At 48.4% G+C, this 23705-nt stretch overlaps 1 protein-coding gene across 1 annotated transcript; it reads right to left on the bottom strand.

Moving 5' to 3' along the window:
* Positions 1-1410: 1410 nt before the first annotated feature.
* Positions 1411-23483, bottom strand: LOC149362365 (solute carrier family 22 member 7-like). The gene is made up of 3 exons (XM_089569706.1): positions 23369-23483; positions 13905-14282; positions 1411-3848 (listed from the first exon to the last, which is right to left on the bottom strand). Exons 2-3 carry the CDS (start codon positions 14253-14255, stop codon positions 2067-2069), a joined length of 2133 nt encoding a protein of 710 aa, XP_089425832.1. The 5' UTR covers positions 14256-14282; positions 23369-23483; the 3' UTR covers positions 1411-2066.
* Positions 23484-23705: the final 222 nt, after the last annotated feature.

The following is a 23705-nucleotide window of genomic DNA, read 5'->3' as shown; positions in this document are numbered from 1 at the left end:
TGGGCCGATGTCTTCATGTCTTCGGCCTCTTCACAAGGTCGGCGCCCCTATTCCAGGGCACCGCTGAGTCTTGCTGTTTCGCAGGCGTGCTGCACCAGTGCCCTTTGGGTCGTGAGCTCGCTGCTGGTCAGCAGGCCTTCCCATTGTTCCGCACTCGGGTCATTTAGCTTGTGAAATGCCCTCAGAGATGTCCCCGCCACCCTCGCCGCTTGCGCATGCGCAGTAGCGGCGCGAATAGCTAGCGTGCCGGGGCCGCCGTCGCTGCCACGCGCTCTCCATCGCCTCTCTCTTTCTCGTCGTTGCTTTCGCAATCGTCCAGGTTTAACCAGAGCTAAACCACTGCCAATTTTTTCGTACCGCGGGGTATCGAATGTCTTGATCCAGCTACCACCTTAGCACCTGATGCGCAGGCATCTATGTCAAATAATACCAGTTTGAAGTCATTTTTTTTCAGCCCAAAAGACTGTGAAGTAGTATTTTCATCTATTGTTATTAAAAACGGCAAATTGAAAGATTTGAACAGATTTCACATAGCCCTTGTAAAAATGCAAAAAGCGCTGGATCCGTAGTTTAGCTTTCGGCTGATGATCCGAAAGACGCGGGTTTGATCCCGGGAAGAGCGGTCGAATTTTGTTGGAGATGACATTCCAGAGGCCCGCGTACTGTGCGATGCCAGTGCATGTTCAAAAACCCCCGTTGATCGAAATTTCAAGAGCCCCTCGCTACAGCGTCCCTCGTATACTGAGTCGCTTTGGGAAGATGAACCTCATAAACCAAACCAAACCATTGACAGGTTGTTGGAATGCTTCAAGTTCTCTGTTAAAACCAACGATAGCATCTTGGCGTAAATGCGCAGCTGGAAAAGCAAGAACCTTGTCTCGTCATGCTCACACGTGAAGTGTACCCACGCCACGAGTAAACTACTGCAAAGAATCATTATCATACTACTGCCCACTTTGTTAAATAGGTTGCAACAAGTGTCATTTCGTCCTTTTTTAATCCGAATTCCATTACTAAGTAATTTTCGTCATCATTACCTAAGTGAAGTGTGGGCTATGTTTTGGTCGTTCCCACACAACTTTTTGATGACTGTTTCTTCATGTCTACTGACATTCATTTTCGATACTTGCTGTGGCCTCCATAACTCCTCAAAAAGTTGGTAATAATTCTGCGTTCTATCTTTTTCTTTACCTATGAATCACTTGTGCCATAGCCGTATCTATAAGACGCCAATCTGCAAGGGGGCAGGACCCGTGTCATGCCGTTGTCGTGGCTTTATGGCCTCTCTCCTCCACTGAAAAAGTAATTACAACAAATGTATCAAATTGTTCATTTGGTTTTATTTCCTCCTCTTTTACACACCGGAATCTCAATACCCCTTCGTTATACATTGGCCACCAGCAACCGGCTCTCTGCTCTGAGCACCTGTACTGGCGCCAGTGACGAGCTCCATCATAAAAAAAAATAAAATCTGCATGGTCCACTGTACAAACACAAACAAGGCAAGTAATATTTTGGGTGACTCAATATGCGCTGAGACTGCGTTGCTTATTGTCACGGATTACTCCAAAACACATAACGACGCATCTAATATTCCCTCAAAATTTTCTCATTAATGTTCTGCAACAGTCATAAAACACAAACGCATAGAGTAGACAGGGTTTTACGCAGTTAAAAATGCGAAGAAAAACTAAATTCTACAATGAATTAAATGTGGCTAAACAGCACACAGGACTACCGAAGCGTACTTCAGGAGCAATGTAATGACGATTGGGATTGTCTTCAGTAACCGTAAGCGAGAGAGCAGCCACTTCACAAAAATACTGATAGCAAACTTAACGTTGGCCCGCCACTAGTAGTCCTTCTCGACAAGGAGCGGAACACACAAGAAGCGAATCAGAGCGAAAATGTTTAAACACAAAATCTTTGGTGGGTTTTGGTTCTAGCAGCCGACATGTTAGAAAATTCGTAGCAAGTCCACCTGAAATTGTTTCTTGATGAGAACTCAATACGCAAAGAAACAATACGGAACCACAATGTCCTGATGTTCAGTTCAAGCCAGCACCTCAAGCTGTATTGTGTTTTCGCGCCTTCTTACTCTTCGATGCGGCCTTTTGCGGAGCCCGCAAATCTTGCGAAGATGATGCAGACTTCTCCAGAGGTAATCGAACTTCCTGCGAAGGTTGCGCAAACTTCTCAAGGGGAGCTCCGGCATCTTCCGAAGTGGATGGAGCCTTTACCAGAGGTGGTCCAGTGTTCTGTGAACGTGATCCAGCTTTGAGCTGTGTAGAGCCTGCCGAACGACTAGCTTTTGAAGATGATTCGCCCTTTCTCAAAGGCAAAACAAGGTTTTCAGCAGCCGTTCCGGTCCCTTGCGGAGGGCATGTGGCTAACGCAGGGGACGGCGCCACAGATGTCGCTTCGCATTCCGCTGCAGGCGCAACAAGGCTTGCCGGCGCCTGCTTTGACTTCCGGAACCTATCCGGCTTGCCTGACTTTTCCGCTTTCTCAGATGCTCGAAATGGATCGAGGAAAGCCTTCAGGGCCTCCATGCGCTCCCGTGCGTCCAACGTGCCAGGATCCGTGTCTTTCTTTTGATGGTAGAATATCTCGGGAAGCCACTGAACTGCCACCGCGCTGAACAAACTCAGTACCGTCATCAGAATATTCAAAGCTAATACCCGCTGGTGTCCGCCGAAAGCGCCAATCAATGTGGCCAGAAGGACTCCCGCGCGGCCGACGGAATAGGATATGCAGAATCCAACGCTTCTAATAGCAGTGGGGAACACTTCGCCGGCATAGCTATAGTTGAGGCACATAGCCGCAGTAGTGGCGCTTAAGACCATTAATGAGGATAATGGCATCGCGATAGTCAACTTTAATTCGTAGGACACTGTCTGAAACACGCCAGAAAGAGAGAGCAGCGCCAGCACAACGGAGAGCGTGAATCTTTGGCCTCTTTTTTTAAGGCTATAGTAGGTAGCGATGAGGAGTAGAATTTTGAAGAGCTGTGACGATACTGCCCAGTGGGTTGTAAAACTCGTGCGGACCATGCGTGAACCATAGAAGGCAAAGTTCACTCCAAACCAGGACACAATTATAGACGCGGCACGTTGGCGAAAGGAAGCCGGAGGGAAGATGCTTTCCGATCCACCTGTCCCTGCTCCGGAGGATGTCTCCCGCTTCTCAAGCTGTCGCTTGAGCGCTGTGAAGGTGGCTCTGGCCTTGGCTATATCCACTCTGTTGCACTTGGCCGCATGCAGAACGGTGCTCTCAGCCTGGCGAACTCTCCACGTGGCGAGCTGCCAGACGGGGGACTCCTCGAGGGAGTAGCACCAGGCCAGCACAATGGCCGTGGACGCGACGAGGAGCGCGTGCGACAGCCTCCAGCTAGGACGGAGCAGCGACAGCAGGTGGTACAGTGCAGGCGGCACTGAGCTACCGACAATGGTGGCCAGAAGGATGTACAGTGTCCGGTGCTCGTTTCCTGTCACTTCGTAGAGAACGAGAAAGTTCAACACGGTGGTGGTGCTGGCCGTAGCGGAGACGACAATCCTGGCCAAGAGGAAGGCACCCAAGGCCTTAGTCGAACTGGCCGCCATGCTGGCCAGAAGCATGGTAGAGGCACTCCCCAGGATGACCGGCCTGCGCCCCACGCGGTCGGCCATTATACCGGCCACAGGCACGAGGAACAGCGCTCCCATCGTGTACATGGAGCTGGAGGTGGAGTACAGCCAGCTGTGATTGCAGACGAGGTCCCACTTGCTGACGACGCTGTCACTAACATCCGTTGTGTCGTAGTCCCATCGGTCGCAGGGAAGTTCGTGGCGCTCCTCTTGGTTATCGTCCTGAGAAACGAAAAAAGAAAAAGAAAACGAAGCCAGATTAAATTTTGAGGGCTGAGCGATGCCGTGTGATGATACAAGGTCATGTTTAAATAATAACTTAACATGAAGCTTGAGCAAAATTCACGACAAAACAAAAGAGTTTGAAAACATTGGCATAGAATGCGACAGTACAAATAAAGTTATTTGTGGCTGGTATTACAATCCAGGAGCAGTACTGCTGAATTTACGTAATTAGGCTGCTGGCAAAAGTGATATGTAGATATAGATAAAATCAGTTATAAAACCAAAGTTTTACTAAGTGCCATCCTTCTGCTTTAAGCTGGAGGAAGAGAGAAAATACTCGGGGCAGGGACAAAAAGCTACAGGCATAGTAGCTTGGCAGGGCTTCTGCCCTTTTCTTGCCTTAGGTGGCGAACAGACCTGCATGAAACTCAATATTCCCAAAAGGTAACAGGCACACATCTAATATAGGCTGTACAATTTCGACCACATCTACTTATGCAAAGAACACAAAAGTAACAAATGTCGAGAGTACACACACATACACACATTCTGCCCTTTCGCTTAACAAAAACACAAGTAAATTTTAAACATGGAATATAACCATATTTACAAAGCTGTTTCGAAGCATACGCTCACGGGATGCAATTTCTACGTTGGCTCACAAGTCCACATATTAACGATATCAAGCAAACGAAATAAAAAAAAACGAGTACAGAGGATTACAGCGCACTTTTTTTTCTTGACAAATTTTATTGATTACGAAATTCATAATTAAAATCACGGATGTGTTTTCTGCACTAAGGTACTCTGCAGTTTTTGTTGGACATGTTATCTGTGCTGTTATTTCGGTTCCTTAGAAATTTAAGTGGTTCGACATGTGGTGCTGCAACCTGTGTAAGCCTTGATAGGTGCGGGAGAACGGGATTGACCACAGTTCTCTTTTGCTGACAGAATATGGTGTCTCCAAAGTTTTCCTGTCAATACACAGCTTCACAAAAGTGTTGTACCTCAGAGTTTGTTTATATTGTCACCATCAGAGGAGCCGTGAAGGTAGGTGTTGGGAAGAAACCAAAAGTGGGAGACTTGTTTTAATTAGCAAGCCAGGTCTTAGAACACAGAACAGAGCCCATGCTTCTCGACAGCCCACCACCGCTTGGTAGTCGTTTTTCGACTCAGCGCGGAGGCCACGCGCAGCGCTAGGCGCGTGGCATTATTCTTCCCCCCCCCCACCCCGCTCCACGAAAGCAAACATCGTCTCGATGTGGAATGGGATATGTAAAGGGAGAGAAGGAGGAGACGAAAAAAGAATAGGGGTTAGGTGAACTAAACAATTCGCGCTAGTTGAGATGCGGGGAGTGTCAAGTTTGCGCGTGGGGTAAGGGGATAAAGGTACGAAACATAGCGTGAACACAATGCTCAGTCACGCTAAAAGTACGCCTTTAAGCGCACTACATGCACGACTTCGGGCCGTTGTCGCTGAGGGCCGACGACCACAGTTCCATCGGGGACAACTTCGTAGTTGACGCTGTTCAGGCGGTGCACGACTCTGTACGGGCCAAAATACCTATTTATGACCTTTCGCACAACCCCTTGTGCCACACAGGTGTCCACAACCACACGTGGTCACCCGAGCGTAGTGCATGTTCCAGTGTCGAAGGTTATAGTGTCGGGCATCGGCGGATTGCTGGTCCTTGATGTGCAAGCGGGCCAGCTTACGGGACTGCACTGCTTGCTCCACGAAGTGGCCTCCTTCAGGGGGAGCTCGGCGTTGCCGTACGGGAGCATCGCACTGACATCATGCGGACCTGCCTGCCATACACGAGGGGGAACGGGGTAAACTAGGTGGTTTCCTCCGTTACGGTATTATATGAGAAGGTGACGTACGCCAAGGCATTATCCCAGGTTTTGTGTCCACGTACATCGAGATCATGTCCGCCAAAGTTTTGTTCAGCCGTTCCTTTAGACCATTCGTTTGGGGATGATAGGCTGTTGTTGGTAGATGCGAAGTATGGCTAAGTGTTAATATGTCACGCACGAGCAGGGCTGTGAACGCCTTGCCTCGGTCAGTAATGATGGCCGATGTGGCGCCGCGTCTAAGCACGATGTCGTGGATAAAAAAGTGAAGAACTTCGGAGGCAGTACCTCGAGCAAGGGCATTCGCTTATGCGTAACGGGTCAAGTAGTCTGTGGCGACCACGACCCACTTGTGGCCGGTCGACGAGACAGAGAAACGGCCCCAGAAGGTCCGTGCCGACTTTATCAAATGGTATTTGTGGCGGCTCGATGCACTGAAGAAGTCCGGGAGGCTTGAACGCGGGTTTTTTCCGCCGCTGGCATTGCCGGCATGTCCGGACATAATGCTCGGCACTTGAAGGGAGGAGGGGCCAGTAATAGTCCTGCCGGATGCGGGATAAGGTGCGTGTAACACAAAGGTGGCCCGAAGTCGGTTTATCATGGCACGCAAGGAGGACTTCTTCCCGTAGATCAGACGGCATGACGAGCACGCAAGTTGTCGGACTGGAAGCAGAGTTCTTTTTATAAAGCACCCCTCTCCGCAAGCAGACCGATGATAGTCCGCAAGGTGCCGTCGTATTTCAGGGCGCCCACCTTCGAGATGTTCGATGAGCAGACACAGCTCGGCGTCGGCACGCTGTCTGGAAACGAGCTGAGACGTGCTGACCGCTCCCAGGAATCTATCATCGTCGGTGGTGTCTTCTGGAGGAGTTTCGTCGAGAGCGCGTGACAAGCTATCAGCGTCGGTGTTTCCGGCGTGACTTACAGGTGACGGTGAAAACAAATTCCTGCAGGAGTAATGCCCAACATGCTAGGCGGCCGAGAGGGTCCTTTAAATTTTCCAGCCAGCACAGCGAGTGGTGGCCGGTGACGATACAAAACGGTCGGCCATACAGGTATGGGCGGAACTTAGCGGCCTCCCGTACGACCGCCAAATATTCTTTTTCGGTGGTAGAGTAGTTCAACGCAGCGCGTGACAGTGAGCGGCTGGCGTAGGCAATTACTTTGTCGGCACCGTTTTACCGCTGAAATAGAACGGCACCAAGACCGACGTTGCTCCCATCCGTGTGTACCTCCGTGTCGGCAATGACAAGGCTATATTTGAGGAAGTGCCGCACAAGAAGTACATTAAAGAAGGCAAAACATTCCTTTGAATGCACGTTGTAGCTTGTATTTGCTATATGCCGAATAGCTTTTTTCTGTATAAGGTGTAATTTATTGATGTTTCTCTGAGATGTGTATGCCGATATAAGGCTGCTGTAACTAATACGTGGGAGTAATACTGTATTAAAGAGCATAAGCATAAATTTTACAGGAAGCACTTGCATAAACCTACTCAGCAGACCAAAAGCTCTTGATAGCTTTCCTGCTACATGGTCTACAGTTATCCCCTAGGTTTTCGCTTCTTTAACAAGTTTTAGTTGTTCTGTCCCGACATTTATCCTAAAATCTCGAGGAATAATTTTTCGTACAGGTGCAAATAATGGCTTTGGTATTTAGGTATTCATTTCTAAACCAGTTATATCAGTCCACTGTAGCCGTTTGCTTAGCGCAATATTATCGAAATGTATGAGATCGCAAATGTTACTTGACTGGAAGAAAAGACTAGTATCATCTGCATAAATAATGTAACAATGCTTACTAGTATTCATGATGTATTTATACAGATATTGAATAGCACTTGTCCGAATACACTACCCTGTGGTACTCCCGAAACAATATCTAATACAGCAGAACGGCATTCATTATTTACTACACAATACTTGCGATGAACAAAATAAAATTTGAGGAGCTTCCCAGGAATTCCACGGAAACCATAATGTTTAATTTTGTAAATACGATTTCATACCCACTTGATAGCAGGAGCTGGCGGGCGACTGTTGTGTTTAGTTTTCTTTTTTTGGTTTTTGACCAACGATTTTATCGCACTTTCTTCCTTTATAATTCTACGTGTTTTCGAATAAACTTCCAGTTGTTAGTCAGCGCTCGTGTCGTCTACTCTTTCTGTCCGTGTTTTTCGCGCTAAAATTTTGCAAGATGTATGTTAACCAACTAGCCCAATCTGCAGTATTGTTATCGTATCTCATGTTCGTCAAAGAATGAAGTACTCTTTTGCCTATAACTTCTTCTAATCTCTAGAGAAAACAGGTAACACAACAATCGGGCGATAATTTGAAAAATTGTTTTTATCACCAGATTTATGTTCAGGTCACAATCTAGCACACAACATGTTTTCTTGAAAAGCTCCAGTCTGCAAGACAGGGTTAAAGATGAAACAAAGGGGTGATGCCAAAAGCTCGAGACCATGTTTTATGGGTTTAATTTCTAAGTCATCAATATCTCGGGCCATGCTATTTGTCACCCCAACTTCGCGCACTCTTAGCGTTAGTTCCCAGACATCCCTAAGCGTGGGGAGGTGGCGGGATCGGATTCAAAGGAGATGCCTTCGACTCAGCGCGGCAAGCTCAGCGGAGACCAGCTACCAAGTGACAAGAGGTTTTTGGTCGTTTGGTGCCGAGCTTTCGCCGGTCGTAATCAAGAGAATGGGCCGCAGCCAAATGTTCACGCCAGAAAATGGGTCGCAGCCAAAGGTTTGCAAACAAAACAAAGTTTATGCAGCAACAAGATTATAGAGAGGATTTCACAATCACTAGTACAAACGCAAACAAAATGATTAGCAAAACAATGCAACTCGTGCAAAGTTGAACTCGAGAAAGACTACAATAAAAAAGAGATATTATACCTCAAGTGCACTAACACAAGAGAGAGGCAAACAAACAAAACACAGTTTGTTCACCAGGCTCTGCCAGAGGCCGACGACCCGAGGTTCAAGACGATGCCGTCCCGCAGACTGGCGCGCGCTGCCTCGTTGGTCCGTGGCGGGGGCGAGTGGCGTTGTCCCGGGAGTCGAGCGGGCGCGCTTCGATGAAGCTTAAGCGGCGTCTCGGGCTAACCTACGTCAGTGAATGATTTGAAGAGGAAAGAGGGATGGCACTAGCCAATCTACTGGTCGCTAACCAAGACGCCCATTGCTGACGTGCCGATAGGTGTAGAGGGGGGAGGGGGAGAAAGGCTAACCGACGGCGGTCAACGCCCTTCTTATATGGTTTTGCTCACGGCTGTCTGTTCTTCTCGCCAATGGAGGCGCGCGCATACACATAGTATCGGCCGTGCAGTCTCCTTCTCTTTGCCGCGCTGGGCGCGCTTCCCTGATTGGTCAAAAGCCGGGAGTGGCTTCCAGGATCATCTGGAAATTTCTGTCGTGACGCCGCCGCCAACGTACGAATGAAGAGGAGGAGAACATATCTTAGCACACGCAAGACTAAACCCTCTCTGACGGCTTTGAGTAGAAGCAGCTCCGACATTCTACAAAAATCGACGTCATGGCTGACTCATTCTCTTCCCGCGCGTCGTGTCGGCGAGCGGTGGTGGAGGGGGCAGCCACTCACACAAGGCTAGTCGCTCACCGCGGTTGTCTTCTCCCCCGTTTTACGACCCGCGCTGGCGAGATGTGTCCGCGCGGCGCTGTTTGTTTCTTTTCAAAATTCCGCCGAATTTTGTGACTCGACCTCTTCCTTTAAGAATCATGTGCAACAGTATTCACAAATTACAAAATTCGCGCGCACATGCATGGGCTAACAAACTCTTAATGGCATGTGAGAAGATATATAGGTCAATACATTGATGTTTCCACATAAAGAACACAGTGCAGTAGACAGGATGCACTTCAAACATGCCCTAGTTCGGCAGCACATTGACACAAAATTATAAATAGGCAGCACACAAGTACGAGGCATACTTTCGTCTATACTTCCAAGTTTGGCCTATACAGAGGGTTCGGAACAGGAATGTTTCGCTCAAGCTTCCAGTCGCCCTCTCAATTCTCTTTCTTACGCGACTCTGTTTTCTTCCTATCGCCCGTTCTAGTCTTCTTCCGCCTCATTCTGAGGATTCTCTTCCGAACGCTTTTCGGGCCCAGTTTCCTACTCGTAGTGCTGTGTGGTTTTGCGCCCAGACTTCAAGCCCTTCCACTATTCGTGTGGCTACCGCGTCGGTTACGAAGGAATTTAATCCCAGTTCGCACATGATGGCTACACTTCTCGTGTTCTCCTTCCTTTCGGGGTGCACTCTTCTTTAAGCGCTTCCTTCTCCAGACGGAGTCCTTTCTGTATGGCGGGCTCGTTCGTCTCAGCTTCTTCCTCATTTTACTGCGATGCTCCTGCAGCTGGCTTGGACTCGACTCAGCTGTCTTCAGCTTAGTTCTCTTTCTGTCCATTCTCTTCCTGAATTTTCTCCGGGATTTTTGCAGTTCCATTCCACCTGTATCGGCAGTGCTCGATTCGCTTATACTCCTCTTTACTTCCTTCCACATTCTCCTTCGGGTCAAGCCCCGTTCACCGTCAATTGCGTCATCCGAGCTCTTCTCTCGCGATGAAGCCACTGGTCCGGCTTTTTTTTGTTCTTCGAGGGCTGCGCTTTCACCTCCAAGTCCTTTTTTTTTTCTTCTTTCTGACTACTCTTCGAGCGCAATGCTCAGAGCTTGGCTAAGGAGTCTTTGGAGAATCTTTCTCCCCACTTATGAATTCTTCTTTGCCAATTCCTTGCTTCAGTTGGTCACTTTCAGTGCAGTCGCAAAAAGGCTTTCCTTCTACTGCACCTACTCCTTCCTCAGAGGCAAAAGTTTCTTCGCCTTCGTCATGGGCACCAATTTCCTCGCCTTCCTCTTAGGAAAAGCCCTCCTCGCTGCCCGAGAGTTCACGCGAAACAGACTCCTGCGTTTCACATGAAGTGCTCTCCGCATCTACAGCGAGGTCGGAGTTTTCGCACTCTTTGAAATTGGACCGCTCTTCCTCAATGTTCCTGCTGCAACTCTCAGGCATGCAGCAGTGTGATTTCTCGCTGGAGCTCCAACTTTTTTCCTCATTTTCAGGCCACTGCCCTAAGGTGCCCTCTGACGGAAGCGTCAGGCTGGCCTTCTCCTCATTGCCTACTACCTCGGTAGTAGCTGCACTTTCACGGCTCACCAGGGTTTCCTTCTCCCCCGTTTCACGACCCGCGCAGGCGATGTGCGTCCGCGCGGCGCTGTTTGTTCCTATTTTAAAAATTGTGCCAAATATTGTGACACTATTTTTCAGCGACATAAAAACAGAGTAGAATTCTACGCAAGCTGTTGGTTCAAAAAGATTGTTTTAGAATTACGTGCGCCTGTGTATTGTTCAAATTCACCCTTATCGACTGGGGATGCTCCGGTGTTGAGAGTCACATAGTGTTCATTAAGCTTCTCTGCTAATTCCTTTTCATCGAGTGTTTTTCCACGTACTGTTACATAAAGTTCCTCTTTGTGGAGAGTGCTATTTTTCGCTAATTTGTTATGTTCGCGCCAGTGAAATATGTATTTTTGCGGAAAGTTTGTACACGGTTTCTCTATTTTCTAAAAGCAGGAAGGCCACAGATATTCTTTGTTTGGATAAACTTAGCGTACAACTGTCCCTTGCTCTTAATAATCCTAAGCTATTCATTTGTCATAAATGGTTTGCGTTGCTTTTTCGATTTCCGTGTCCCTTTTAGTTTAAAACAGTCATAATAATTTTCCTATACTGGGTGTTTCAACGAGCACTTATATATATTCCTAAAATTTGGGGAGTTCGATTTGAAATCCAATCTTTTCAGGAAGAAGATGGCTTCTTTGGTGGACGCTAGTTGCTCTAGATTTAATCTTAATTAGGTAATAAGCCACTAAACATTACTAATTACCTTTCAAACTACTCATTGTGAGGCTTAGTGCCAATTTGTCAGATTTTACAAAAGTCAATACCTACAGAACATAAGAAGCGAGAGGTCAACGACTTGAAACATTAAAGACCCATGAGCTTACTGACCGTTACCTACAAGATATTTACTAAAGTAATCCCAAACAGAAGCAGGAAAACCTTACACTTCAGTCAGCCAAATGACTAGGCAGGCTTTCGTAAAGGATACTAGGCAAGAGACTCTATTCACACTATCAATCAGTTGGTACAGAAATGCGCAGAATATATTGCGTTTGTCAACTACGAGAAAGCATTTGACTCAGTGCAAACCTCAGCAGTCATACAGGCACTGCAGAAGTCAGGGTGTAGAAGAGTCTTATGTGAAAATACTGGAAGATATCTACAACGACTGTGCAGCTCCCATAGTCCTCCATAAAGTGAACAATAAAATTCCCATAAAGAAAGTATCAGGCAGGGATGCTTTATATCGCCAATGCTATTCACGAGAGGTTCACAGAAGGTCTTCTGATGCCTGGATTGGGAATATTTGGTGATAAGAGTTAATGCAGACTACCTAAATAATTTGCAATTCACTGATGACATTCCTTGCTATGTCACCCCTTAGATGAGCTACAAAGCATGATCAGAGAGCTACACAAGCGGAGCAGAACGGTGGTTCTAAAAATCAACATCTAGGAAACCGAAGTAATTCTGAAAAGTCTAGCAAGGGAACAGCAGTTGCCAATAGGTAGTAAGGTGCTGGAAGTAGAAAGAAAATATACCTACTTAGAGCAGGTAGTGACCGCGGATCTGGATCATGAGAGAGAAATAACTGGAAGAATAGGAATTATGTGGAGCTCATAAGGTAGGTTCTCTCAGATGATGAATAGATTTTTACCAATATCTCTCAATGAAAAAGCATACAAAAGCTGTATCTTAACGGTACTCACCTATGGGGCACAAACCTGGAGGCTAACAAGGGCAACGCTGTCAGCAATGAAAAGAAAAATGATAGGTGCAACGTGAAGAGACTAGAAGCGGGCAGAGTGGGTGAGGGAACAAACGCATATTAATGACATCCTAGTCGCCCTCAAAAGAAAAAAAAATGGCCTTGGGCAGGGAATGTATTCCGAAGGCACGATAACCGCTGGTCCTTAAGGGAAACGGAGTGGACTCCACGAGAAGGCAAGCGTAGCAAGGGGCGCAAGAAAGTTTGGGTGGCTCATGACATTAAGAAGTTTGCGGGGGTACGGTGGCCGCAGTTGGCAAAAAACAGCATTAATTGGGGAGACATGGAAGCGGCCTTTGTCCTCCAGTGGGCGTAGTCAGGCTGATGGTGACAGAGCCTATATTGAACTACCTGTGCATTCTTACCGCATCGTGCAGTTTCTATCCATTATCCGGCTGCCGAAAGGAAACGGAAGTCATGTCTAACTGAGTACTGCGACATCTGCTGTTGGCGGTTAGCCAAAGGATTTTGTGCACAACTTGCCGTCATAATTACGTGTAATGACGCGAGCCCAGCGAGGTAATATATATATTCGCGAATTTTTCATCTATCAAATACTCTGACTGCTGAGCCAAATGTGAAGCGCTTTAGTGTTTCACATACAGACAACACCTACGCCATGTAGATGCTCACCTATAGGGTAGGAATGTTGAGGCTTACGAAACGCGTTCAGCTTAAGATAAAGACGACGCGCAACAAAAGGACGAGGACGAAGATCAGAAAAGACACAGAGAAGTGCTTGAGTGTATTTGAGTCTACCCTCGTCTTCGTCCTCGTCATTTTGTGGGCGCTGTCAAGAAAAAATCGGCTTGGGCGCGACATGTAATGCACAGACAAGATAACCGCCGGTCCTTAAAGGTAACGTAGTGTATTGCTAGAGAGGGCTAACGTAGCACGGGTCGGAAGAACGAGAGCTGGCTTGATAAGAATAATAAGTCTGCGGGGATAGAACTGCCGCAGATATCAACGGACAGGGTTATTTAAAGAGGCATGGGAGAGGCCTTTGCTCTGCTGTGCGCATAGTGTCTGACGATGATGATCACACATACGCTGTAAAAATTAAACCTGCACGTAGATGTTACCGTGAGTAAGATGCTAACATTTCGGAGGTGCCCGCAAGAGAGGCAGAGAGAACAAAATGCAGTCACAGGATAGTTGCTGTGCGACAAAAGTACCTTGACAGACAGGCTTAAAAAGCGGCAAAGGAGGAAACCTCGCTCGCACAACTAACATATAGCTGGTAGAAATATTGAGAGAAATAGAATAATCCATCTGGCTTACCGGAACTGGCGGGCTGTATACTGTGCACTTGCTGAAGCTTCCGTCGGCCAGCACAGGAATCGCCACGTTCTTCCACTGCCGGACTGGCCAGTCGCGGAACTCCGAAGGCGGCTGGCACCAGTGGTCCACGGGGCGGCCGATGAGGCGGTAGGCGAACGCGTGCATCAGGACCACGATTACGGAGAGGGTGGTGCACAGCAACACCGACTGCTGGAACCATCCGTGGCCCAAGATGACGTACACATTTTCCTGAATCAGGGCTCGCGAATCAGTGCCCACGAAGCCCTCGAGGAGGCAAGCAGTTGGTAATTTGGGGCCCACGTCCGAACTCGCATCCTCTTTTGGGGGCATTGTCTTATCGGGATGGACGTCGATTCCCTGCAAGTAGATGAAATCCTACCTGTTATGCCTCTGGGGACAAGCACCGGCACAGTTTGCGTGTCAGCCCTCGCCGAAGCTCCCACTAGTGAGGATACAATACCTAGAGACCGTACTGACCTGTGGAACACCGAAGTGGACGACCACGAACGTGGAGGATAACGATTACAGTTGCGCCTATGGCTTGGGTTCAGGAGAGACTCTGCTGTAACCTCCAGCCGCTGAAGAGCTGCTAAGCGGGAGATTTTTTCTACGTCGTCTGCGTCTTCTTTGGTGGTTTGGTTGTTTCGCATGGGACGTGGGACGCATGCGTTGAAGGTCGGAAAAATTTTTTTTATTTGTCGGCGTTCATGACAATTGTATGTTGATGGCAGGTGTTTCAGTATGCATTCTTATATAAATTTAGCAGAAAATCTGTTTTAAGTGGACACGTAATTTTTCAAACAATTAGATGCAATGTAACAACCGCAGCGCGCCGCCACCATTTGCTGGCTGCTTTGTAAATAACCTTTTCCTAGGCCGTCCGTGTGCATAAACGCGTGCAACAAATTCGATGTCACAAAAAAAAATTGGTGCCTACTGGTTTGGGCATCCGCCTCCAATGCGGGAGGTGAGGGTATTGATTACCGCCCGGTCATACAGTAGGCATAGGCTCCTTCTGTCCAGGGCGGCGGAGTAAAGGAGGCCGAGGCCCAGTGGGGACGTGAACTTCATCAGAAAACCAGGTGTTGGCATTGTGAGCGAAAAATTACGGAAAGGATCTTGCAGGGTGTCCCCAGAGGACAACCTGGGATGCAAGTGGGACACGTAGGTCACCTGACCCTTTGGCATCATCGCAGCCTGCCACCGCACAACTGTTAACCTTGGTAGGGGGCAGTTAAATTAATGATTGATCACTCGGGAAAAGCAACCTGGGCCGCGCAAGCCCCACCGCTGGGAGCTCCTGCTGTCGCAGGAAAGTGGTGTAGCGCTTAACCGCTGGACCACTGCGCCACACAGCTATGAGGGCTGCCAGGGATCTATGTATATAGTGAACGAGAGTCTCGATATACGATCGCTATCGCGTCATATCCTTATGATAGAGCGTAAGTGTCCCCTCAATTTTTTTCAAGGACCATAGTATACGTAGATTGATTTTCAGTGAATTAGCAGTTGTAACCGGCATTCCCCGCATTTCTCCGTTATGTCTGTTATTTGGTCTCACTGAAGCCTGTTTTGTTTTAAGCTGATCAACAGAATGCGGGATGGAGCCGGTTGTGTGTGCGTGTGTGTGTACTGCTTACTCTGAAACTGCCCACCTCCACAGGTGGTCGTTCAGTTAGTGATGACAGCACCAGCCATTGCAGCGCAGTGGCCCGTCGCTCAGCCACTGCGCCAGGGCGCCAGGTGCGGTATGAGGACTCCCAGGCAACTATGATTGCGACGCAGAGAATGATCACATCCGCATATATCGACATTCACTTATTATGGACATTCAAAGAATATCCATTCATGACCAAAGGATCGGAAAGCCAGAACGCCGCGTATCTCTCATATTTTAAGGCGGAAGCCTTTAATGCCTCATCGTTGTAAGCCCAAGTTGTCGACAGAAATGTCACGCTTTTCAATTGGTCGAATTGGTCGTGACGTCACAGTGGCCGAATTTCAAACGGGACCAATTGTACTTTGGCGAGTACCAAGCAACCAATTAAAGGGATCTTATAGTGATGTTCCAAGTTGGAATGAGTTTAGTTAATTGCTTAATTAACAAATTAGCCTAATTAACCTTCCTAGTCAGACCAGATAAATAAATAAAACCGAGTAGGACATTGGTCGTGTTGGGGAATTGAACCAGGGTCTCTGCAGTGCGAGGCGAGCACGCTAACCCCTCCATCATGCCAGCGCGATGGTTTCGAATGAACGAAGGCACGTCTAGTGAATGGATGGATGGAAACAACTTTATTACAAAAAAAGATCTTCCAGGGTGGTCTCCTACTGGTCCAGGAGTCCATGGGCTTGCGCTTCACGTAAAGCCCGATCCACCAGCCATTTCTGGCCGACGGGCTGAGCGGTCCGTAAAGCAGCCTCCCAGGAAGAATGAGTGGGATTGGGGATGGGGGGTATTGCCTTTGGGAACGGACATACCCAAAGGTAGTGGAAAAGTGTAGATCTTGGCACGCCACAGGTGGTACTATCAGGAGGAAAGGTGGGGTAAAAGCATGAGAGACGGTGGGGGGGAATAAAACAGCCTGTCTGTAATTGTCGCCATGTGGCGCTGGATGAGGGCGACAAGGTACTGTGCGGTGGTGGCAGTGTCATGCGGCTGAGTTTGTAGTGTTGTAATTTGATGATATGTATACAGGACCGATGTAGCCTCTTTCGCAGGGTTGGGTGCCTGATCATCCGGGGTCCGGGAGGAGAGTTCTCGGGCCAGCGCATGAACGCGCTCATTACCGGGGATCGAGGCATGCCCAGGGACCCACGACAGAGTAACCGTTTGGTCGAGAAAGGTGACTGTGGAAAGAATACGATGTGTTGCCGGCGTCGCCACGCCCTTTAGGTAGTGGCGGTACGCGGCCTGGGAATCTGCAAATTTCGGCTACGTTTTTGTCAATGTCGGAGTGGGCCAGAGAAAGTGCAATGGCGGCTCCTTCCGCTTCTGCGGGCGAATTAGTCCGGATAGTGGCGGCGGCCCCCAAGGCTGCGACTGCCGTGAAATATCCTGGTTTCGAATTTTGTACCGCGTCGACATGAAGGATATCGGAGCGGTTGCTGTATGTTTTCGTGTAATAGCTCGCTCGTGCCTGCCGCCTATCATGATGGAGACTAGCGCTCATATTGCGCGGTAGGGGCTTCTGATATATGTGATCCTGAGTGCGCAGAGAGATCATGTAAGGTGTAGGACTTGTTGGGGTGGGAATGGGTGGATTGAGACGTAGCTGTCGCAGTAGGCGTTGTCCTGTTTCTGTCTGACTCAGGCGGACTAATTGGTTGGTGCGTTGAGCCTCTATTAATTCGGTCACTGTATTGTGGGTACCAGTGGCCAGGAGAGACGTTTCGCGCTAACCGTCCGTGGAAGACGTAGGGCGGAGGTGACAGCCGTGCGTATTACACTCCATTTCATACATCATGTGCAACGCTGTGAAGGGTACGGAAGTAGTCCGCAGAAAAAAATAAAGAGAGGTGTATCACTCCGCGCTGTTTTGTGGCCGTGCGGTCTAACGCGTCGCTCCGGAGAGTCGACATGCAGTGGGGGTGCGTGGGTTCAAATCCCGGATGGTGAAACTTTTTTTTGCGCACATTTTTTTTCATCGCAAGTTGAATTTCGCCTGACTTTAATGAGAAAACACTTTTTGTTCAGAATCGCTTGAATATTATGGCGTGTTCTGAAAAGAACTGCATGCATCTGTTCATTCGATGCGGTGAGCTCTCCGACATTCGTTGTCAATGAGCTCGCACCGGCTTTTGGTCACCAGTAGCGGTTTTCTTCCCGATTCTGCAGCATTGTGACTATAGTTTTTAGATGCAAGCGAGAGGTTTGTGCGAAAGATGACGTTCATTCGTCGGGTTTAATTAACACAGAGGTGAGTGCTCCGGCGTGGCCTGATTAACAAGTGGCCGTCTGCAACTTTCGGGTCAAATTATTTTTACACACACCACCTCGATATGGCCTGTTTTCCCGTGTTAAGTGTTAAATTTAGAGCATAGTGTTGATTCACACAGCGAGAGAAAATAGTACTGCCTCAAGAGTTAGATTTGTTATCGTGCGCAAATGTATATAAAGGCAATACAGAGGCAAGTCAGCTTATTTCGATTTCCCTGCTCTCCTAGAAGAGCAGAAGCTCCTCAGGCAGGATTTTCATGCAGCCAGGTAAAAAGAGTTCCGAGCTGTCGGAGCGTCAAGTAAGAATGCAGAAAAAGTTGTACAACGCTAGGCAAAAATATTTCAAAAGAGCTAACAATAAACGAGACAGGACAATAAAAAATGCTGACCCCGCAGTGTGTGAGAAATGGTTTATTCTGGAAACAGCCAGTGGTGCTTTTTCAAGAGCCACACTATGATATGGAGCGTTGTCCATGACGACAATGCTATTGGCCGGAATGTTTGCGAAAAACTTGTCGGTGAAGCACTTCTCAAAGTAGTTGCCATCCATCTCAGAGTGGTACTCAGCGTGGTTTCCCTTTTTTGCTCTGAAGAAGTCAGCAGTGTCTTCCACGAATCCTGTTGCACTGCTCCCACCATGTACAAGGATCAAAAGGGCCCATTTGCCCGAAGGCGCAGCCATTCTCGTTTTTAAACCTTTCAGGAAAGCCTCCTGAGATTACTTTACAGTCTTGTCCTGCCAGACGTATTCTTTTGTGTGCCGTGCGTTGACCCAGGTTTCATCTAGGTAGACGATGCACCTGTAAATGCAAAACAACCGAGTACACGAGTCAATGCTTGCAAGTAAACAAACACGCTACAGCATGTAAGTAGGCAATGCACTGCAACAAACGCACTGCTCACCCCTGTCTCACAAACAGCCGCTCAAAGACACTCGAGCAAAAGAATTATCTCAGCTTCATTGTTCCCTTGTTCGGGCTTATATTTCACGCCCAGGCGGCATTTGGTAGCCAGTTTATATTCACTGTATGTTTGCATGGAGTATTTGACTAATTCGGCAACGTTTGAAATCTCTTCACTCGCGGCGACTGCGAACAAAAATTGCGAACGTTCGCAGTAGTACCGCCAGTAACTCGCACCACCGGAGCAACGGGTAGTGTACAGTGGGTGTCCATTCGTTCCTAACGGTGACGACGAGATGGCACTACCCATTGCAGTGCTACATTTTTGGCAGTTTTGCTGTTTTTGCTTGCCGCACCAATTGGGATTTAGCGATTTAATCTGACCCATGCAGACACGTGCCCCACCGAAACGTAGCGCAAAACTGGTCGTGAAACATCACCACTACGCAAAAAGTCGCAACAGCAACGTTGTTAAGACGATATCTTCTAAATGTGTTATCCTGAAGCAACGCTCACTGTTCCGACTACGAGATTGCAAAGCTAACATAAAGCTCTATGTGAAGCCAGTCTAAACGTGCTGCGTAAGAAAAATAAGCAAGGAACGACCCGTACCTGCCCTGTCCTCGGAATTCCTTGATCGCCAGGCACCTGCGACGCCAGGCAATGATGCCACTTCGCTCGATCAGTGCGATATTCCATTTTCTTTTATGAAAGGTGAATCCGATGTCCTTCATCAAGCTCCACAATGTGGTTTTCTTGAAGTTCGGCAGGTCGTCGCCTCATTGTCAGCCTTTAGCACACTGTTCAGTGTTGTGACTTCCCCCTTCGCGTACATACTGTGCACTTTCAGACGGATAGCATGGACTCTAAAGCTGTCATTCTTGACTATTCGCGAGCTTGAAATCTTCACGTCGCGAGGTGTTTTCTTCGGAGACGCCACAGGCCCGCACAGACGCTCCGCCTTGATTTTGGCAACGCTACGGGAAGATACTCCGGTGTCCTCGCTCACAGCACTCAGTACTTCCCGAACAGACTTCTCCGGAAAACGGATCCTGGTGTGGCAGAACACATTCGCAATTACTTGCTTGGCGTGCACGAACCTTCGGGAAAATACGTACAGGAGAGCTGGCCGCGGCCGCTGAGCTGGACGCCATTTTCTCAAAAGTAAAAGGGAGGCGGACGGAAAGAGTAAACAAGGCGGCCAGCGGGGACAGCGAAAACGTGAAATGGAAAAAGACGACAAACACAAAATACAAAATCACAGATCTCGACCTATTCGCTCGCAATAACATCGACTTTGTCACGCTGATGACAAATGTATTACCCACGAAGCCTGTCGGCAAAGCATTTGTTATTTTAGAGCGCAGCTCTTTGGCGTCCGTTCCTGGGTTTCACGTCGTCGTCGGCGTCGGCGTTGTCGTCGGCCTCGTAACCAGCTCCGCCCCCCTTTCATCCCCCCAGCGCTATCGGCGTCAGCGGCATCAGTCAGTCGCTGCTATCTCTTCCCTCCTCCCTTTATCGTGTTGTCCGCTTGCTGCGCGCGCTTCTGCCCCCATCGTTTGCCGCTGGGTGTACACGCCACCCCCCTCCCCCCTCTTCCTGCGAGTCTCCGGTTGTCAAAGCGCCGGCTCGAACTTAATTCCTTTCTTCGCTTCTCCTCCAATGCAACCCCTGTGCGGTGGCAATCAGAGAGCCAGATCGGTGGCGGCGGATCTGTATATGTGCACCGCCCGAGCCGAAATTGCGAATACGTGTGAAAAATAAAAAAAAAATCTGTGATAGCGCATACATGTGTTGCTCGATTTCTTTGCCTCAATCTATCGAAAAGGTGAAACAGCTTATTTGCTGCGCTCAAATTTCGCATTAGGAAGTAACGTAATCGTCGGTAATTTTTTCGCTCACCACAAGCAACGCACTATTTTCGGCCACGGATGCAGGCTGCGCAAAAAAGAGCGCTAGTTTTGACAGCGTTGCACCTGGTGTATGAAACGGAGTATGGGAAAACGGTGTCCTCGTAAACTCCCATCTTCCTTCCTTCCCGTTACACCGAGTTTCAGGTGTCCACCGAGATATGCGAGACATGCATTTCCTTTCCTCAAAAACCAAGTTATCGACGAGCAAGGCGTAGGGCCGCACGGGCGATGGCGTTCTGTGGACAACTTGGCAGCGTTTCAAGACGCTGTCGCGTTGGATGAATCAGGTATGCTATCTACGCGGATGATATCACAATCTGGGTGACAAGGGGATCCTTAGGAGAAAAACAAGAGCTTCATCAGCGAGCAGCAGACACGGTCAACGCATACGCCCAACACTGTAGACTTGCATGCTACCCTGAAAAATCCGAGGTGCTCAGAGTCTACAGAAAAGGGTATGATCTGCGAAACTCCATAGATATCTACACAAGGGAAACGAAGGTTCCGGAAGTATCGAAAGTTAGGATCCTCGGCATGTGGATCCAAAGCAACCGTCGCATTGATCACACGATCAGAGAGCTAGCAAATACCAGAGCACAGATCACCAGGATGATTGCAAGAATTTCCAACAGAAGAATAGGTATGAAGGAGGAAGACACACGTACAGGCTCTCGTGGTCAGTAGGATCTTATACGGTGTCCCCTACCAAACACCGCTAGAGCAAGAAAAGGAGCAGTTAGAGGCAATTCTTAGAAAAGCATACAAATGCGCTCTCGGACTGCCGGTCAACACATCGACGGAGAAATTCCTTAAACTTGGCATAACCAACACAGTACGAGAACATATCGAGGCCCACCTTCTCTCGAAGAAAACAAGACTGATGCTATTCGAAACAGGCAGAAACACGCTGCGGTTGCTGGGCATGAGGGACGCTTTGAAAGAAATCAATAACACAGCGAGCGTTCCAAATGAAATCTGGAGAATCATTCCAGATATACATAAGGCGAGAAGAAAGGAAAGATCCGAATTCCATGAAAGAAGCTTCGCCGGGGTAAAAGACGTATTATACGTTGGCGCAACAACATACAGACAGCTACACGGCTCGGTAGCCAGCGTGGTGGATCACCAGCTCAGGGAAATCAACTGCGCTTCGATAAAAACCAACAACATCCTCGAGGCTGAGGAAGCAGCAGTTGCACTCGCCATCACCCAGCAGAGTGACGAGCCCCATGCACACATCATTACAAACTCGCAAGAGGCGTGCAGAAGGTACAGCAGTGGACGCATATCCACTGCAGCCATTCACATACTCAAGGCGAGGACAATCACCTTTACGAGATGCTTCATCACGTGGACACCAGGCCATGAGGCTGTCAAAGGGAAACAATGTCCGGACGCCAACGCCCGAGCATACGCCAACCAGGAGGCGCGCACAGAAGGGGAACTGGACGCAGTCATTAGACGGTATGGAGCCATCTTTGTACACCAACGAGGCCACCGGAGGACCTACCCTCCTGCCCACAAAGACCTTAGTAGAGAGCAGTCGGTTGCCTGGAGACAACTTCAGACTAATACATGGTCTGTTCTGAAAGTAGTAGGACTCATTTTTTAAACAAAATTTATCCAGGAGAATAGTACAAACGATTACAATTTTTCAAGGTAGCAAGCACCCTTCCGCACCTACACGCTGCTGCCAATGAGTTTTACAGTTTTCGTACGCCTCCAGGAACGCCTGGACCGAAATGCTGTTTAGCTCCCTCGTCACGGCCGGTTGAACCACCTCTACCGATCTGTGATGTTTCCCTTCGAGCGTCGATTTTATTCTCGGGAATAGAAAAAAGTCTGGCGGGGCCAAGTCGAGGCTGTAGGGGGCCTCAGGCAGCGCTGCCGCCTTCTACTGGGCAAAAAATCGGGGTCCTCATTCACATGATGAAGAAGATCCTACCGGATGGCCATTTCCTCCTCTGACAACACTCCCGGCACCAACTTCGCGCACGCTTTCCTCATGGATAAGTTTTCTGTCATGATCTCAAAAACTTGGGTTTGAGGAATGCTCAAGTCATCAGCAATCATTCTGATACTCATTGTACGATCAATGTTAAGTAAATGTTTCCCTCGCTACACATTTTCGTTGGTCTTGCTGGTCGAAGGGCGTCTGAAGTGTTCATCTTCCTCCACATTTTCCTTACCTTCTTGGAAAAGCTTGTGCCGCTCAAAAAACACCTGATCTACCCATGGAAACGTCACCGTAGGCCTCCTTAATCATGCTGTGAGTACCTTTGCCCGTTTTACCAAGATTTACTCAAAATTTGATCGCGTATCGCTGATCCAGTAAACGCTAGACTATTCTGCGTGACGAGACGTTTCGACAGGGGTTCACAGTACAAGCGACCTCCTCTCTTCAACGGCCGAGAGCCGACTGCCGATTTTCCCCAGCATTCCCAATATCCCCCTTCAACGACCCTGCACGCGCAGACCACCTCTCGTCCGGCCGTTCGCCCAGGAAAAAAACCAGTCCTACTACTTTCAGAACAGACCCTGTACATACCCCAATCTCAGTTTACTCAGCAAAATCTATCCTTCCACATATGACAACAAATGCGCGCTATGCGGTGAACACCCGACGCTTTACCACGTTACATTGGCCTGTCCGAAAATGCAGGCAGCGCCGATAAAAAACACGCCAACCAGAGCAGTGGGAGGATGCGCTGTCCAGCTCGAAGCCTGAAGAGCAGCTCAAGCTGTTCGACAAGGCTCGCAAGACAGCAAAGGCCGCTGGGGTCCTGGACTGAGGGCTCCACCTACGCTGCGAGAAAGAACCCTTGTAGTACAATAAAGTTTTTCATTCATTCATTCATTCATTCATTCATTCATTCATTCATTCATTCATTCATTCATTCATTCATTCATTCATTCATTCATTCATTCATTCATTCATTCATACTCCTCTTAGAGGCGAAGCTTAACATCTTAACCACACATCAGTGACACAAGCAGCAACACCGCGCTAAAGGCTTTCGCCTTA

Source organism: Amblyomma mixtum, chromosome 2, assembly GCF_055824585.1.
Source record: "Amblyomma mixtum isolate Tamu chromosome 2, ASM5582458v1, whole genome shotgun sequence".
Taxonomy (NCBI): domain Eukaryota; kingdom Metazoa; phylum Arthropoda; class Arachnida; order Ixodida; family Ixodidae; genus Amblyomma; species Amblyomma mixtum.
This window is presented reverse-complemented; position numbering and strand designations above follow the sequence as displayed.

Excerpts from the sequence above, each read along its gene's own strand:
- LOC149362365 (XM_089569706.1), bottom strand. The coding sequence starts at position 14,255 with ATGCCCCCAAAAGAGGATGCGAGTTCGGACGTGGGCCCCAAATTACCA. Across the intron at positions 3,849-13,904 it reads TATACAGCCCGCCAGTTCCG|GACGATAACCAAGAGGAGCG; the intron begins GTAAGCCAGATG and ends TTCGTTTCTCAG.